Source organism: Etheostoma spectabile, chromosome 1 (assembly GCF_008692095.1).
Source record: "Etheostoma spectabile isolate EspeVRDwgs_2016 chromosome 1, UIUC_Espe_1.0, whole genome shotgun sequence".
NCBI lineage: Eukaryota > Metazoa > Chordata > Actinopteri > Perciformes > Percidae > Etheostoma > Etheostoma spectabile.
This window is the reverse complement of record NC_045733.1, coordinates 18,482,121-18,496,408: the sequence shown is the minus strand read 5'-3', so window position 1 is coordinate 18,496,408 and position 14,288 is coordinate 18,482,121. Positions and strand designations below refer to the sequence as shown.

Sequence of the window (14,288 nt, the reverse complement as noted above, 5' to 3'; positions counted from 1 at the left end):
GCCTAGTGCTTGCTCTTGGTGGGAATTGTTGGGTTTCTGTCAATAACATCACAGAGTACGGTCTAGACCTGCACTTTATGAAAAGCGCAATGAGATAACTGTTGTTGTGATTTGGCTCTATATAAATAAAACTAAATTGAATTGAATTACAATGATAAGAATATAGACATTGAGAGAATAAATTATTACGCATGTACTTTTACTTTTAATCAAGTACTTGCTCTTTTAATTAAGTAGGGTTGTTATTGTGGTACTTCTACTTTTACTAAAGTAAACATGTCTCTGGTTATTTGTACTTTCTACTATATATTTTTTAGGGGCGGCTGTGGCTCAGTGGTATAGCGGTTGCCTGCCAATCGGAAGGTTGGTGGTTCGATCCCCGCCCCTGCAGTCATTGTTGAAGTGTCCTTGGGCAAGACATTGAACCCCGAGTTGCCCCCGGTGCTGCGCATCGGAGTGTGAATGTGTATGAATGTATATCTGATGAGCAGGTGGCACCTTGTACGGCAGCCCCTGCCACAGTGTATGAATGTGTGTGAATGGTGAATGTATCCTGTAGATGTAAAAGCGCTTTGAGCAGTTGTTAAGACTGGAAAAGCGCTATATAAATACAGCACATTTACATTTACATTTACTTTTACTAAGATTCAGTACTTCCTCCACTAGTGCATTTTTTACCTATATATTTAACGAATTATTTTGTATTTCTAATCCAAACAATGTCAAAATTGGCACTGCACTTACTCTTGCCCGTAGCAAGACACCTGTCCACCAGTTTGAAATCCATCAGACTAACAGTTTGAGAGATGTGTGCATAGCACACACGTGCACATACACACACAGACAGACAGACAGACAGACCTGTAATTTATAGATAGATAAGGCAGGTGATCCAAGTGAAAATCCCAGTCATTTTTAATATTGTTCTCTGCTGTTTTATTATTAATGTCAACCCACACTGTGCTGCTGCAGCTCACATCGTGTGCAGTTAAAGGCACAATATGTAATCCAAATAAACAAAAGACTCGTCCCACAAGAGCATAATTCAAAACTTAGGATGGGAACATGCGGCACTCTCAAAATGACTGACAGAACTAGGACGACATCAAATAAAACTACATTACTTTTGTTTTATAAACATTTTTTTAGTAGGCCTATATTTTTAAGACAATTAATAGCATGCTGCAGGAATGAGTCCTAAAACCTGATTTTTTGTTTCTAAGTTAAATGTTTTTTTGAATGGGTTTTTGTTTAGATGCCTAAAATAACGTTTGTGGTTAACAAGCTTAAAGTGATGGTTTGGAGTAATTTCACCCTAGGGTCCTTTGCACCACAATCTTGAGCCAAACAACCCCCCCAGAAGCTTTTTTTCACCTGGGTCGAACAATGGGCGAGTTGGCGTTATCAGCTGATTAGCTTAGTGCAGGTGCTAATGGAACCAACGGTGTATCTCGTAATGTACCCCACTAATAATAATAATAATAATAATTTAAATAATGTATAGTCTTTATTGATCCTCTATGGGATAATTGCAATTCACACTGTGTCGTTATTTCACACTACACGCAGGCCTGAAATACACACACATGCTCAGGTCCTATACATGCACTAATGGAGAGATGTCAGAGTGAGTGGGCTGCCAGTGCTGGACCAGCGCCCTGAGCGGGTGAGGGAGGTTCGGTGCCTTGTTCAAGAGCACTTTGTGCACCAGTTCCCAGGAGGTGAACTGGCATCTCTCCAGCTACCAGTCCACACTCCGTACTTTGGTCTGAACAGGCAACCTTAATGCCCGAAATGATACCATTTAACTTAACTTTTTTTTTAAAGTGCTGTAATACAACTAGCAGGAGACAAAATATAATTGAGGTAAGTTTGCAGACACTACTTAATCATTAAATTAAAAATATGTTTTGTTGTATCTCTTTTCGGTCTTGTAATTTGTAGACGTCCCTGAGCACTCGTCTTACTGCCGCTAGCAGTAGCAGCAGAGAGCAGAAGCCAGCACGCAAATGTTACTTACAAACTTCCCAATCCATCTAATCAGCTGATAACGCTAACTCGCCCATTGTTCGACCCAGGTGAAAAAAAAAGCTTCAGGGGGGTTGTTTGGCTTGAGGTCATGGTGCAAAAAACCCTAGGGTGAAATTACTCCGAACCATCACTTTAAGAGATATTCAAATTCTACAACACAAATCTGTCACACCCCACACTTAAATTTCTAAGCTTGTAATTGTATCAAAAAAAATGAGACTACAAAAAATCATCATGCTGAACACACAAAACCAGTTGGAAGCCTGTGGAAGCGAATAGTGGTGACGGAGTCATGCGATCGTGGATTAGTTTGTTTATAGCCTCCAGTTAGCTTTTGTTCGGTGATTGCATTTACGCTTCAAACATAAAAGTACTTATCTGGCCTTTAATGTTACGGCAGCCCTTCAAAACAGAAAACGGTTTCCAGGTAAATGGGAAAACGTGTGGCTTCATGACAAAAATGTCACAAAATGTCACAAAGACAGCGCCACTGTCCACTCAGTATCAAAAACAATGTCTGTATCAGTGACTGGCATTTTGGCCCAGGGTGATAGGCAAGAACAGAGCGATAACAACCACAGCATTTTTTTTCTATCGACAAGCTAATTTTCATGCAAAATGTCAAATGTACAATACTCAGCTGCAGAGAAAACAAAGTAAGGGTCAACTAAATATACTGCATGACAACTAACTAACAGAGCAGCAATGCATGGAAATGAATGAGAAATACAAGAATGGAATTATTAATGAATGTTGTTTTGAAAATCGAGAGAGGAAACATGTTAAACACTAAAGAAGAGACAATAAAACATATAAGTTAGAGAATATGTGGCATAGTAGGTAAAGTGTTGATACCTTACAGATGCCATTGACACATATATCTCTGCTTTTGTTGCCTTCGTAGCATGGTGTCCCATCAGTGACGGTGTCCTGCATCTTATCAGAGAAATGTTCATTCAGTGGACGGCAGTGCAGTTCACAAGGGCAGACTGAAAGAGGTTTAGGAAAGACATAAAGTTGTGATAAATACTGTAACAACCAAAGGTGTTCCTCTTTTGAGTTTGCCTAAACACCCTCACAGCCTGAGCTAAGTTTAATCTGCTGACCTCTATTGATGACTGCTTCCCACTTGTAGAACTTTCCCTTGTATGGTTTGTTGTTGAAGTGACTACACTGGATGTCTCTGAAGGTGGGCAGGTCATGAAGACAGGGTGTAGTGTTGCAGATCTTGTACCTCCGTCTCTCTCCCAAACAGTACTTCCCTCTGTGCTTAGGACTGTTGGATAATCAAAGATGTTATTTCAGTGACACTTTTGGAATTTTTGTGATTTGTGACACTGTGATGTATGGTTTATTTGCTAATTCTTTCAACCTTTATTTAAACCTTAAGGAATCATTTTTAACGATGTAGAGAGTAACATAACCAAATACACACACACACACACACACACACACACACACACACACACACACACACACACACACACACACACACACACACACACACACACACACACACACACACACACACACACACACACACACACACACACACACACACGGACAACAGAACACAGTTAAAAACAGTTGCCTTCAAGAGTTTGCAATCATGGTTTTAAATAGACCTTCTGTATATGTACAAGTGTGATACTTTTTAATGTGTGTTGTAAAATGTTCTAAATGTGTGCAGCACAAAAAACAACTTTTTCTCACTTTTCTTTTCTCTCACTTATATCATTTTGTTTATCATTTGTCTGTGAGTACCACCTGCTTTGAATGTTGTCAGTCAATTAAATGTCATTAAATCGGTTGTTTATTACTACCGTAGTAAGGCCACACTCTATCTCCTAATTGTCTCAGTACGCCATTAACATCTATGGATAAGCTTTTTCACCTATTGTATCTGTGTCAATACAATAACAATAGACAGTCTTAAAGTATTTCATAACTACTAATGTCAGTTAAACGCATTATTAATGGTGTTAACACACCCATTTTAACGGCGTAAATTGTTTTATCGCGGAATTAACATTCTTTTTTGCCTAGCAAACTTTGTATTTTTTTCACATGCTGTTGCAACAGCTAGCAGTGTTAGAAAAACTACGACACCACACCGGATCTAACTAGACCGTAAACAAAACAACAGGCACCCCCTACACACTTGTTTGGGCTTGCGAGCCAGCCAAAGAATAGTAACGTTACGTTTTGAGTAGATAGTGAGCACGAGACGCCAAAATGGATGCCAATAAGATTCTGGATGGAATGTTTACTTTTTAAAAGTTTCCAAATGTTCCATTGACAAAACCAAAGTGATGTGTGTGTTTGGTCATTGTGAACTGAGCAATCATCGCAGCACGTCCAGTCTGAAATTTGATGGCCAAGCACACAGATGTCAAAGTATTTTTTCCCTCTTTTATTGATGGACACTGTTACATTGTGTGAGAGATCATTTGCTCCAAGTGTGAAGGACTGTTCCAAGTGAGAATGTTACATGTGAAATTGAACATTTCCATGTTAATAAGAGCATTACAATGAGTAAAAAAATAATGTGACAAAAGGAAATCTTGGGACATTTAGAATAAATAAAAACGTGCGATTACTTGCGATTATTTGTGATTGAACTATGACGTTAATGTGATTAATCACGATTAAATATTTTATTCGTTTGACAGCACTAATTTGAACCCAAACCACAATTGTTCACTGAAACTAACCAAGTAACATTAGTTTTGTTCAAATTCACAAAAGGACTCCCAGAGAGTTAAAACGTCCCGCTGTGGTCCTGACGAGAGACCATAATTGCCTTCTGAACCAACTAGTAGGTGTAGCAGTCCCCTTTCAACCCATATCTAAGAGACGGAAAACCACTAATAACACCCATTCAATATAGTGACAGGTGCACCCCGCAGATTACATAATAGCTGCTACTGTCTCTCACCAGACAAAGACATTTCAAATGTGTGAATTAAGTTACTGCCCAATGCTCCTTTCATTATCCAAATGCCAATCATCATCTGTCCATGTATTGCCCAAAACGACTTATCTCTCCATGTGTATACAAAGAGACTATATTACACATTACAGACTGAAAATGTATCTTCTAAGTAAAGTTAAACAGCCTTTTACCCGTAGCTGTACAACTGAGATGTCATGTTATATTTAGCGGATATTAAAAGGGGTTTTATTAGCTCATAATTAGGCTTTATTTTTCACAGACAAAGGATTACAATATTAATTTAATTGTAAAACAAAAAAAAAGAACATTTTAAAGTATTTTTGGCTGAAAAGTAAAACTTACACCGGGTTATCACAGTCTCTTTGAGCGCTCTGGACTCCAGCCCCACACGTCCTGGAACAGTCTGACCACTCGCTCCACGATGCCCAGCCACCATTTACCCTCTGGGGCTGATATCCAGCTGCCACACACTCTCCATTGAGACACCACTTGTAAAAAAAAAACAGCAAAGTTTGCATCATTAGATAAATAAACACATAATGTAAGCCTCTTGTTCTTACTTGTGTTTATGAAATGAATGTAGCATTGTCTTTATAGCTGAGACCCATCCACTATAAGGTTTGCATGCACAATACTGACAGAAAATATCACTACATGTTTATTTTTTTGCATTCTTTGCACTTTTTATGCGAGCTGAGAGAGTATTGTTTAGGTTTTATGAGGTTAATTTGATTGTCTTACTTTCCGTTTTGAACAAAAACGCAATTTTAATCACACTTATGTAGTCAGTACTTTTTAAAACCGAGGTATCCTGCAATGCTTTGTAGTGGAGGTGGGCCATCTCACCTGAAACAAAATCCACCTCTGTTAACATCATAAAAATGACTAAATCAAATGGAAAATGAAAGGAAACTAACCATTAATTCTAGGAAATTCTAGGAAAATGAGGGGAGGTTGCTGCTACACATTACAAATGGCAACTATTTAATGAGTCTATCTTTCGTTTTTGATCTGTCATTTATTAAATGAATCATGAGACGTAAGGTCAGGATATGGGTGACTTTCTGTAGAAGCTCTAATAAACAATTTCCTACAGGAAAACCAAAAAAAAGCTTTAAGCAACATTACTTATCTTAAATGCGTGTCAATTTAGATTGCGTTGCTTCAGTAGTCGTATATTTCATTCTGCCAAACTGCTGCCATGAAGCATCTAATTCAAGTTCTTTACTGCCAGATGCACAATGCCGGTTGAAGCCAATTCCTTTCATGCTTATTAAAAATGAAAGACTCACCTTATCCTCCCCACAACTGGTCCCATCCACAGCCCCGTCCAGCTTTGAGTGGCAGGTTGTTCCCACAGTGCACCATAGAGTGCTGCATACATTCTAGGAAAGCAGAGAGAGATTATTGACTTACTACCACAACATGTTGCATTTTAAACATGCTGCTGTTTAATAGTCATTTATTTTATTGTATACAAGCATATATTTAGTGTGAAAGCAATCAATTCCTTTTTCCATTGAATATACAGTAAATGTGCATTTATTAAATGTAGTTTATACATCTGCAGTATACAGGCTTGTCTCATTTTCTTGTCCGTCAATACAGGCTTTTGCCCAATGGTTTACTTGCAGTATTTGTCTGACTAAATTGCCTGAAGCAGTTCCACTGGAGTTCAGGTACAACAAGATGTCTTTAATATTGAAGGATGAAGCATACCCTCACTCGCTTAGCCTGTTTGTTCTTGCCCTGTGTGATAAGACATGTCATCTCCTCAAATACAGCAGATAAGATAAAGATTAGAGACAGGAGCTATGCAGCAAGACTGTTGACAGGGCCATTTCCCAGAAAACCATCGGTCTGCATGATGTTCTTTGTGAAAGGATAGCTTTAGACATTGTGCACTGAATTCTTAGCATTCATCCTAGTATGGAGTACTGCTTGGTTTTATGCATCATGTTCTACAGTACAACAGTAAACCTTTCTGTGTGTAAAATGCACACTCAAAAATAAAGCTCAACATGTTGAGAAATTTGCTTTCACACAGAGTTAGATGAGAAGATCAAAAACTCTGGTCTAGAAAGTGAATAACCATATTTCGGTCACATGACTAAACCGCTAAATTGCAGCAGTGAATTGAACGGTCGTGTGTATCATAGAAATCTTAGGAAATGGACTTTAAGGGTCCTATTGTAACAATCCAAGCGCATGGTGTGAAGTGCATAGTGCAGGTGCATTTAGCCATATCCAAATCCACTTTTGCTAGTTTGATGACGGAAAAAAGGATCCGTGCGCCAGGCACATGGTTCAACAGGGTTGTACTTAAGTGTCTTCATTAATCCTTAGGTGTGTTTTGGGCGTAACATCCAATAAACCAATAAGTGTCATCTCCCATTTCCTTTAAAAGCCAGGCACGTTTGTACCTTGGCGCAATGCTGGGAGAATGCTATTATGATGGAGAATGCTATTATGATGGAGAATGCTATTATGATGGAGAATTTGCACCATCATATTTTTATATGTATTCTTTTGCATGTTTGGTTGCTGCTGCGCTTCCTTGTGTGTGTTACATAGTGTGTGTGCTGTGCATACGCCTAGGCACATTTTACTAATGAAATAAACTGATAAAATAACAACGAAATGCTGCGCTATTGACTTTAGACCAGGTTTTTGTTGGTCAATGGCGCGATTACTTCCCGCTGCCTCAAGATGGCAATACGCCAAGAATTAACCTGAACACACCTCCGTGTAAGACCAGCACGGCCATGGGAGCAAAGATGGACACAAGTGCATTTGCTATTTTAACAACGTGGGCGCTGGATGGGAAATTGACAACTGTGTCAGTGTTAAACCAGCAAAGACACGTTGCGTTGGCCTGTGCGCCTCGCTGCGCCAGGTGCAAGATAGAACCCATAATGTTGTTTAGGCATGAGGATGTGTTGGCTGTCTAACTGTCTAAAAAGATGTTTTCCTCATTAGATTGTGTTTAGTCCATTTGCATGTTCTTTCTTTGGTTGCTATGCATCAAGCTCTCAGTGCCACCGTGAAAAGCATCAGCCCATTGAGAATGTAAAAGGAAACCTTTCAGCCAACAGTCTGGCTTGTATTTGCAACAATAACGAATCAAAAGAACAATAAACAGCTGTTTCCCAAAGTGGTTAAATCTGTGTGTGTAAAAAATGATAACAAAAGTTTCTGTTGCTCGACATTTATCATTAATGTCTGGTCCATGCATGTGGTCTTAATCATCATACTGCAGATTAGGATGCTTTTTTTTTTATTTAAGCATTTGAACGTTCAGAATGAAATAATCAGTGATCTGTGAGAAATATTTAGCTCCCTTTCCAATTAATATTTTCAAACTTACAGTATGTATGTGACTGAAAACAAAGATAAAAGCTGGACAAGGCATACCGTATTGATTCTTAACGTAGAGAATAAACTTCCATAAAGAATTGGAAAGGTCTCAGTGACTGATCTTCTTAGCTTTTTAGATCTGTAGAGCTCACAACCGGGTTCAGATTCTCCCTGGGCTCCCAGATGCCTAGCTGAGCCCCCCATGTCAGAACGGGTTTATCAGGACTACTTGACATCCTCTGGCTGTGTCTCAAACAAAAATGAACATCAAATCGAGAAAGCTTCAAATCAACGGAGTATCGAGCATCTTCAATAGCCACCTTTGACCAAGGACACAAAACAACAAGATGTACCAGTGATTCATGCCTCCTCATCCAGAAGGCTGTTGTCCATGTACACTCATGTTCAAGAACTATGTGAAATTGTATTTGTTCAGAAATTGCACAAATAAAACAATGATTTAATAAAGACTATGGTGTTTTCTTCTGCATTCATGTGCCTTTCTACTTTTCCTTTGTTAAATATTTAGGGCCACTTTTACGATGAAACAATGAAAGCATCACTCCAGTCACGTTTATTTGATCAAGCTGCAGCAGAACCAGCGGAGTTGGGGCAGCAAAGGCTGAAGAGCAGCGCTGCGCGACTGAGCCGTTACGCTATTAACAGGACATAATTATCCCCATGGTAACCATTTTCAATTCCTGAACTCTGGTTTGTGCTAGTAAAGCTTGTTATCTATGTATTCTGCTACAAATTTGTCTTTAGATTTAAACTGGGGAAAAAACAACATTCAATTGAATAAAAGTAGGAGTAAAAGCAACAAGATTTACACAACAAATGAATGACTTTAGGATGAAGTGAGGGAGACAGAGTAAAATACTAAATGTAATGATTGTAATGACTGATTTGTTACCTTTAAAGATGTTCTAGTTATTTAACATCTGCTGTGGATCATTAGATCATGATGGCTGTGATGATGTGATTAATAATGTCCTGTGGTGCCATCAAAGAGAAAAGAAAAAGAATGGCGGTCTCCATTTTGTATTTCATGCACTACTAGCATGAACATGAGGACTCACATTTACCGTATGTATGTGCATGAGCATGTGGTCTATAAGACACACATTCTTGCTGACTGCAAGAAATATAAAAGGTAAAAAAAACAAGGTGGTGTCTATCAAATGACTTCATGATTTGGTTTAATGAAGATAAAGGACTGCTTGCTAATGGATATTTTAAGATATTACTTCATGAGGAAAACAAATGGCACATTCAACGCGTCAATTAGGCCGTACACACCACTGCAACACACACTAAATCATTTGTTTACAAGAAAACTCCACCATGTCCCATTTAAACTTCAGGGTTGGGAACCATGCTATAAATACAACAAGCAGTACTTAACATTTTAGCTCAAGAAACCACAGTAGCTGACTGGAAATTCATGTGTGACTGGATTGGATTTGCTTAAATGTTGTAGTAAATCTATATGCATCCCACAGTTGTTTTTTTCTATCCTGGGGGGTGCTTGTAAAAATTTACAGACATTATATGTATAGAGACACTGTGTTGTTACTCTGAGGAATTACATTGCAGGAGGAAAAATGCACGTGTGTGGTCTCCATCTGTCCAATCTTTCACCACTACTGTTGCTCTGACCTTACATACTGTATATACATTATTGTGATCTCTTCCCAGCCATAATACAGAGCAATCTTCCAAAGCTTTGAGGCAGAAAGCTTTGAAAGCAGAGAGGATTTAATCCACTTGCAATACATTTAATCAAACACAAAAGAAAGACTTATCCTAAGGAGTCAATCTATCTATGCAAATCCTGTGTTAAAATATGTGTGTGCATCGCTTCTATACTTCAAACACACCAAGTCTGAGATTCTTCAGCAGTTAGCTTGAATCCTGAGACCGCTTCAAGCCTTGTTAATCATCGGCATGTTAATCTTCCCAAAATCTCAAACCAGTCACCATAATGCCTCATGCAATGCATGACCTATGCTACCGCGACTACTTACACAGTAAGATAAGTCATACGTTTTGCTGATGCAGTGAGTTTAAATCCAGCTCATGTCATAATTCTAGGATTTATGAATGCAGAGAGGGGAGTTTCCTGTGCTAAAAAGAGATAGCAGTTCTAGGCCATGCCAAAGTGCTTACAGTTACAGTACAGAAAATAAAACTTGTTAAAAAAACCCACATGGGGCCCTTGTACGCTCCATCAGACATGCTTGTCAGACGGTTTAATAGCCTCTGAAACCCCCTCCCTCAACAGCCCTGACGTCAGATTAGGGAGGCTGTGTCCGACCATTTCTTCTTACTCTCTGAAACCAACAAATCTGACATTCACCCCCACTTCTTCCTTAAGCTTTCTTTTCTTTTTTCCAAGCCCAAAAGGGATTGGTTTCGGTGTGAATTAGGGGTTTGGCTGTAATGTGGCTGCACTCCCGTCCCCTCTAATGGAGAGGCAGGACAGCGAAAGTGACAGAGCTCACCCTGCGCTGACGTCAGGGCAAGGAGAAGCACTGTTTGATAATGCTGGCATAGCCTGGGGGAGAATGATGTCTGAGCACCGCCGCTTATAGTGAGTGGGCGCTCCCCCCTGCTGTCTGCATAGTGAGTGCGCGGTGGAATTCCGCATGTTGTTTGTTACCATAGCAACAAAAAGGGTCCCTCATCCTGCTGGCATAGCTGGGGGGAGAAAGATGTCTGCGGCGCCGCTCATAGAGAGTGGGTGCTCGCTCCTGCTCTCTGCATAGTGGGAAAGCAGCAGAGCTTTGCATGTTGTTTGTTGCCATATCAACAAAAAAAAGTCTGACCGAGAGAGAGGCACTCGCATGCATAAATATAGAACATGATCTGTATCTATGCTAGCATGCTTGTGTGACGGTTGTTTACACCGCAGTGAGTATTGCGCGACCCAGCCGTAGAAAAGGCGGTTGTTTGATTATCACAAGCCACTTTCTCAACACTCTGGCCATTCTGAGTAATCAGCTGGGAGGTGGAGAAAAGCCTAAGTAGGCTATAACAGGCCCTCTGAGTGGGTGTGTGTGAGCCTGTCAATGCTGACACAGTGTGGTTAGCTTTGCATACAGCCTTTGGTGTGGCGGTGAGCTTGTCTGTGTGAGCGAGGGGAAACGTGAGGTCCTGGTTTCAGGGAGACGGCGGTGTGGGCTTCCGTAGGGAAAAAATGGGCCTTCGGAAGCGGGCAGGGAGCCCGCCCGCTGCGGAGAGAAAGAGGTGAAAGCCGCTGGTGTGGTGCTCCTCTACTAGGACAGGGACAGTCGCCGTAGCGGGACTCCATAATGCTCAGCTGTTACAAGCTCCCGTCCTCCCAACGGGGAGGAGGGACAACTGATGACAGAGACGTTATCCGAGAGAACCGAGCCAGCGGACTAGTTCCTGTTGAAGACGTCCTATTCCGGCAGATCCGGCAGAACACCGCTGGAAGTAGAAGTCTTCATACTGCTAGCTCGAAGAAAAATAGGGAAACAGTTGAGTGCTGGACGCAAGGGCGGGAAAGAAAATCTTCACAATGGATGATATCCAATAGTGTCAGCTTTTAGAGGGCAAAGGCAAAGTCTACTCTGTACCCATCTGTTATTAACCCCTAGGTTAATTTTGCACCAGAATTGTCCTTGTCCAAGAATTCAGAATTGTACCAAAAATGTAACCAAACATTTAGTGCATCCATTACTATACAGAGGTCTAGAGGTCTACTGGTGTGCAGTGCAGAAGGCCATAACTTAATGTTGGCAATTATTAGATGGTGAGGAACAGCACACACTGTGCTGAAGACATAATGGGATGAGGGGGAAAGAGGAGGCGGTTGTGGGCATACAAAGAAACATGTTGTTATGAGAGCGTCAGAAGTAGAAAATCCCGTCAAATCAAAGGCAGACGTTGCAGTACGTAGCAGTCAAAGACGGGTAAAGTCTGAAAATAATAGAAAATTGCATGCTTGGACAAAAGTGTGCAGAACACAAGAGAATCGATGAAAATGTGAATGAGAAAACAGGAGACCAGCATGCTTTCCACACAACCGTGTATGGCTTTGTATGGATTTATTTTGATGTATTTGTTGTTATATAGAGTCTTACATCCATGTCATCACAGAGGAGGGACCCAGATCCATACTGCATCCGACACTGATGGGCAGCGCTGTACAGAACCCCAGGAAGCACAGACGTCAGGGACAGCTTATCTTTCACCGGGGCATTGTCAAGGCACCAGCCCCAGCCGCGACTGTGGGAGTAGAAGGAGGAGCACAGTTTATAAAAGGTCTTTTTGTTATATTCACACAGCACAATTTCACAACATTTGTATCAAAAATATGCTTCTAGTCTTTCTGCAATTGGCTTTCAACCATTCATGCTTTTCATAAAAGGACTTTCATGCGGGGGAGCAGAGGTTGCGTTCCAGGGAAAACACAAGACTTTCACCCAGGAGCGTTTTAATACAAATCACAATCTTTTTTCTAATCTTAACTAGTCAATTTGGCGACTAAACTGAATTGTCGTCGTTGCATGATGCTCACTTTTTGTCAGCTAAAGTCAACTGCCTTGCCCTCTGGAAGGCTGGCGATTGGCTAATTTCGTGGTATATCATACGAATTGGTGTGCACATGTTTTCCTACGATTTGAACACCAAATTAGTGCAGTAATCCTTAAACTAAATATCCTTAAAATCAGCTCTAGAACTGCACATTTACTAATTGAAAATTATTAAAAATCAACTGAGATCTTAAAAAGGTCCAATATGTAATATATGTACTGTAATAAATCCAAAAATTGACCCAATGTGTCATCAGATTTTAAGGAAACTGCTGAATTTAAATTCTATCTTTTTGTGTTTTGGTCTGTGTGTTGTTACCAACGGCCCAGTTTGACAGCCAGGCCGGGTTGCCTATATATCTGTCAAAATGTAAACCCAGCGCTACAGCTGTAAGGTCAGTACAGCCATGAAAGCAGCAAACAAACAGGATAACTGGAGATAGATTCTATAGATTAAAAAAATACGGTATGTTTCTAACAGTTGCGTGACCAGAGACATAAACCCCGGGTAAATATTGGAGCTGTATTTGAAAGATGGAGACAGCTTAGAGCCCAAAAGGACGGCAAGTTGAAAAATGTCCTCCTGAACAGGTAATTTAATTTAAATTTGTTTATTAATCCCCAGTGGGGAAATTACAATTTACACTCTGCGTACACCACTTTGTTAGTATCACACAGAGGCCTGAACCCACACACACACACACACCACACACACAACACCACACACACACACCACACACACACACACACACACACACACACAACCACACACACACACACACACCCACCCCACACACACACACACCCACACACACACCACATCCTCAGGTCCTATACATGCAATAATGGAGAGATGTCAGGTGAGCGGGCTGTCAGCTGAACCAGCACCCTGAGTGGTTGGGGGGGGTACGGTGCCTTGCTCAAGAGCACCTGGCAGTGCCCAGGAGGTGAAGTAGCATCTCTCCAGCCACCAATCCACACTCCTTAGTTTTCGGTCCATATGGGGACTTGAAACAGTGACCCTCCGGTTCCCAACCCAACTCCCTATGGACTGAGCTACTAGCTTTTAGCTTCAGGCTAATTTATCATGGCTACAAAGGAAGGTCATTTGATGTCTTTTCAACATTTGTGTACTCACATTGAATTACATAGCTGGAGGACCCGAGTTGGTTACTCACAAAAACAATTGAGACACAGCCAAAAAGTGATCCCGACTAGTCTGTCAGTTGGGTAGAGAGCTGTGAAGTATTGTCTGGCTATGCTAGACAAGTGTCTAACAACATTGTTGTAGATGCTGCGCTTTCAGCCTGTCAACCAACGTGAACTTTGAGTCTAGAGAGGAGGGGTCGGGGGAGGCGACTCTCTCCAGTATTTTGAATTTG

At 40.7% G+C, this 14,288-nt stretch overlaps 1 protein-coding gene across 1 annotated transcript in view; it reads right to left on the bottom strand.

Moving 5' to 3' along the window:
* adamts7 (a disintegrin-like and metallopeptidase (reprolysin type) with thrombospondin type 1 motif, 7) overlaps positions 1–14,288 on the bottom strand; it is a 71,133-nt gene that overhangs the window by 24,768 nt on the left and 32,077 nt on the right. The window contains exons 9-13 of the mRNA XM_032514138.1: positions 12,454–12,598; positions 6,280–6,372; positions 5,330–5,475; positions 3,138–3,307; positions 2,887–3,020 (exon numbers count right to left, since the gene is read on the bottom strand). Of these exons, the coding sequence (XP_032370029.1) occupies positions 2,887–3,020; positions 3,138–3,307; positions 5,330–5,475; positions 6,280–6,372; positions 12,454–12,598 (688 nt within the window). The remainder of the gene's footprint in view (positions 1–2,886; positions 3,021–3,137; positions 3,308–5,329; positions 5,476–6,279; positions 6,373–12,453; positions 12,599–14,288) is intronic.